At 44.7% G+C, this 4,935-nt stretch overlaps 1 protein-coding gene across 1 annotated transcript; it reads right to left on the bottom strand.

The window, feature by feature from the left end:
* Positions 1-1,808: 1,808 nt before the first annotated feature.
* On the bottom strand, positions 1,809-3,789 carry hoxa10b (homeobox A10b). Its single transcript, XM_061081889.1, has 2 exons — positions 3,012-3,789; positions 1,809-2,083 (listed from the first exon to the last, which is right to left on the bottom strand). Exons 1-2 carry the CDS (start codon positions 3,787-3,789, stop codon positions 1,809-1,811), a joined length of 1,053 nt encoding a protein of 350 aa, XP_060937872.1.
* Between the last annotated feature and the right edge of the window lie 1,146 nt (positions 3,790-4,935).

Below are 4,935 nucleotides of genomic sequence, written 5' to 3'. Positions count from 1 at the left end.
TTGAAGGCAATCTAAAACGGAAAGTGGGGTGAGGTTATTTGGGTGCTATATAACAGTCCTTTTTATCACGGGCAATTGGGTTGTTTTTCTTCAGGTTACAACCTGGCTGTCTAAGCTAAATATCACCAATAAAGCTCGGCCTTTGTGTCCTTTCTCTGGGTGAGCAGACGCATCCGGCATTTCCTACGGCGAGGCAACTGGCAGACTGCAATGATCATAACCGAGGCCTTGTCTGTCCTCTCCTGCTCTGCTGGACACATACAGGCTCTAATCCTCTCATTTCCCTGCAGCGTTCATCTTTACGCCCTGCTGCTAAAATCAGACTCGCACTCAAAATCCCTCAGAGACGTATAATCGTATTACAGTAAAGTTTGAATCTCTGAAGATGATTCTCACCATTTCCAGACACATACATATCCCATATAACAGGTTGCACACAATGGGAAAAATGGAGCCACATTAAAATAAAATCCTCTGGAGTATTTTACGCACAACAATAAAACCCATTATTGCACCTTGTTTTGGAAAAATCAATTTAGCTTCAGAGTCTGTGCCAAATTATGAACAAAAGAAAAAATAAGAAATGCAACCAGTGATTAACAGTGATGCGCTTTTCGTGTGGCGACGAGTTTTACTGAGGTAATCAAGGCAGTTTCATGTTGTGGGAGAAATGATTTAGCCCAACAACATGAGACTACCTAAACCACTCAGCAGTCCGCTCTCCTCTTCTGCGAAAAATCGGCCACACCGTGTTTTAACAACGTGTTTTAGTGTGAAAACTGTAATTTCTTGGTGTAAAATCTTTCTACATATTTGGAAACCTGCAAAAGCCCAAAAGACAATAATCAAACAAATGATGAGATTAGAAAAGGAACCCACAGAGTCTAACATCGTGCACCACGAAACTGTTTTTCATCGTTCTAGACTTTTTTTTATGTCAATGTAACATTACAATGTGTCATAAAAAAGTTACATTTGTGTTTGTCTTTGTTTTGGAAAATGGCACCTTTACTTTAAATTTGAAATAGATTTTTAAACAATGAGAAGAAACGATTCCTCCCTCTGACGGGGTTCACATTTAAATCTGATGATTAGGACGAAAAGCCTGAAGTGTGCACGAACATCTATCACAGGCCTAACTATGGAGAACAATTCTCTCAGCTACTGTGGTAATGTTTAGTGTGGACGCAGCTGACAGCCCAAAACACAAAGGCACCATCAGCACCACGCACTGTACATGTGCCAACTTTGAAGTGTAAACAGCGCGCAGCTTCCCCCTCTCTCTCTGTGTGTGTCTCTCTCTCTTTGGGTGAAATAAAAAAGTCTACAAATGCAGGGATGGTTTTTATTAATTTGACCAGCAAAATGTGCAAATATTCATCCAACCTCTTGGGTTCTCCAGCTGTCACACAAAAGGGCCTACACGTATCTGTAACACAAGTGTCCCAAGGGACTAGTCCAGCATGCAAATTCCAATGATTCACTCAAGTTGAATATACAATATGTACAAGCCTGCAGCTCAGAAACATTGTGGTCACATTCTGAACATTTTTTTTTGTTTTCAACACAATGGATCAACGTTACAAATGTAGCCATTTATAAATACATATACCCACGACAAAGAAACTTTAACAGACGTAAAAATAACAATTTCCAAAGAACAACAATCAATAAGTTAGCATAGGGTCCTATCTTCTCCATGGACATTCTCACAGTTGGGTGGGTGGTGGGTGGTGGGTGTTGGGCTGGGGGATCTGCACAGGCGCCCTTGCCATGGATGCAGGAGGGCGCCAGAGACGCAGGCAGTCTCATGAGAAACTGAAGTTGCCGGAGAGCTCTCGGATCCTATTCTCCCGGCTCATTTTTTTCAGCTTCATCCTCCTGTTTTGGAACCAGATTTTGACTTGCCTGTCAGAGAGGTGCACACCGCGGCTGATCTCCAGGCGACGCTCCCGAGTCAAGTACATGTTGAAGAGAAACTCCTTCTCCAGCTCCAGAGTCTGGTGCTTGGTGTAGGGGCAGCGCTTCTTTCGGCCACTCTTTGCTGTGAGCCAATTAGCCGTAGTTTCCATTTTCGCATCTCCTACAATGACAGTGGGAATTACACGTTAGAAGTATTATTAAGGCAACAGGTGTGACAAATCCATTTTAACTGAAGGGATCTCTAACAAAAAATACAGACGAGAAACATTTAAATCCAATACAATCTAAATTTGTAGAGTTGATTGAAGAGTGGTCTCAAACCATTGGTTTTGTTGGATGGATGAAACCTACTTTGTGACCTGGCACCTACCACACAACCATAGATTAGATGGACGCGTAATGGCTCATTTCTACTACGATTTTACGCACAACCAGAGAGCTCTGTGGATAGCCTCGTAAATGCAACTCAGCACTTTACCAGACACTGCTATTTGCTACCGTTTAACAGCCTTAACCACAGCAGCCTGTAGCCAACTGCATCTTCATTATGACATAAAGCAGTCTGCAGGAAATACAGCGAGGCCTGTGTCTTTGACGAGAGGACAAAAAGAAATCAGTGCTGAGCAGGTCAGATGCAACACAGAACACTGGCCTAAACTACAGTAGATAATTACTAAAAACCTGATAGTACATAAAAAAATCGTAATTATTAGTGTGCTTTATAGTTTTCAAAATTTACTTGTTAAAAACAAATCCGTACGGCCTGGATGAGTTATGATGCAAAAGGTCACAGCACAGATATCTGTAATCTTAAAAAACAGCAATTGCTCTGATCCTCAGCTCTGATAGGTTCAGTCATGTTCAATTTCGCCTCATGCCCAATAAACCAGTAAATATCCCGGGGTTAACACACACCTGTGAGTGGCTGACTAGTTGTCCTAAATATTTATCCTGGGTTAGAAAACTTCAACTCATTCTCATGCGTTCATTTGTGCTTAGAAATTTGTCAAATTTGACGCGTAAAAATCCCATGTGAATGCCTTTTAATTGTATTTATTTTGAATGTATAGGCTTTGTCGAGTCTTAACCTTTGACGGTCTTTTCTGGACACTCCGCGTTGCACGGCTCTGCGGGCTCCGGGGAGGACGAGCCCTCCGAGGACAGGCGGCTGTCCTCCTCTCTGGCCGGGGCGCAGGGCGCAGGGACCGGCGCCTCCTCGTGGCTCTCCCTCCGCTCGGGCTCCGCGGGCGCAGCCGGCGGCAGGGAGGACTGGCTGTCCAAGCGGGCAGGTCGCTGCAGGGTAAAGTGAGTCATGCTTGGCTGAACGTCATGGTAAAGCCTGGAGGACGTGTATGACTGGGACAGGCGGAAGTAGCCGGGGACCGGCACGGTGCTGCCGGTGACCGGGCATGATGCGCTGGAGTAGGATATGTCATCTACTGTCGCTCCTTTTGGACATTTGTCAGACTCGTAAAGACAATATGCGCCCTCCTCTTTTATCGTCGGGGAGAAGGAGCACTGAGCCATGTGCTGGCCGCTGGGTTGATCCACCCGGCAGGATCTCGACGGCTCCAGCCACGTTTCCATCCCCTGAACATACGGAGCAGAAGCCGGGATCACGCTCTGGGTGCTCGGCTCGCTGCGCTTACCGATCCCCGGGAAACAGGAGCCCGCACCGGAGAGTCCATATGAATATTCCGACGCCGGTGGCAGATACACGCCGTTACTCTGGTAATACGAACCGCTGTCGGTTCTCACGTTGATTAAGGAGTCCACGAAAAACGAATTTCCAGCTTGGTTGTTGGGGCATGTCATCGTTGTGGTATAATTTGACGGAGGATGAAGATAGCCCTTTCTGGCTGACATTTCTTGTGCAAAACATTGCTGAATAATTACTGATACTCACGCTTCTCACTGTAGCCTGCAGCCAATTAAAACACCAGGCGAGCACAGACTCCTCCCAGTCCGACCGGGCTGCTCCACTGTGCCATATATTTTGTTTTAGTCTAAGTAAAGAGAAAAGTGTGGTGGGAAAGTGGCGCATCAGAGGGCTTTTAGGTAAAAATCTTGAAATCTCCTCAGAATTTCCCAGTTTGAGCCTGAATCAGCGCCTGTGGAGCCCAGAGCTGCCTTTATCTAAATTTAACATCAGCCTCTGTTTGACAACTCAGTTGCTGAAAGCTGTCCCTAACAATTATGTACAATGCATGGCTTTATGGCCAGTTTTACAGCACTGTAAACATGAAGGGTTCTGGAGGAGCCTCTGAGAAGCTCTGTCTGCGTCAAAGACCCCAAAACAAGGTCGAAGGACTCTCCACCCCATCTCCTGCTGCTCTGATGATTATTATTATTATTGGGCCATTTTAAAGATTCCTCGTGTACTGTGCAGTGGCAGTGTACACATGTTGTTTCATCTCGCCACATTGCAAGACTTCCATCTGAGCTCGTCCATCTTCAGATGACGGTGGTGTGAATACTGTGGGAGCACATTCCAGGGCTAAGTCCAGTCACCTTTTTTTAACTGCAGAGGCTGTGTAGAGCATTTATGAAGGTGACACGCAGACACACTGGAGCGAGCGCCTCAGCTGAACAAAGCCCTGGAGCTACATCTTTCTTTCCTCCGTGCTCACCGAAGAATTACTCTCTTCAGAAAAAGGACCATACACTATCTCGCTATTAACGCGAAAGAGAACTATAAGCAATAGTTTCTGATAGTATTTACGCACAATCCAGACACACACATACACAACATGAACACGATCACCCACACAACACAGACACAAGCAAACAGAAAAGACACACACACTTATTCCAAGACCCACTAACATAGTCCCCATTCTCTCCAATCAGTTTAATTACAAATAATCTTGTTACGCATGAATAAAACGCTTAGCTTCTACTTTAATTGCACATTTGAAATTGCAGTATTTTTTGGGACAGAAAAATAAATAATAAAAAAAAGAGATTATATGCGTTATTTTTAAAACTTCTCTCTTAATATAGGTAGTTTCT

This window comes from Limanda limanda, chromosome 11 (assembly GCF_963576545.1).
Source record: "Limanda limanda chromosome 11, fLimLim1.1, whole genome shotgun sequence".
Classification (NCBI taxonomy): domain Eukaryota; kingdom Metazoa; phylum Chordata; class Actinopteri; order Pleuronectiformes; family Pleuronectidae; genus Limanda; species Limanda limanda.
The sequence above is the reverse complement of the archived record's forward strand: the minus strand, read 5'-3'. Positions and strand labels throughout refer to the sequence as shown.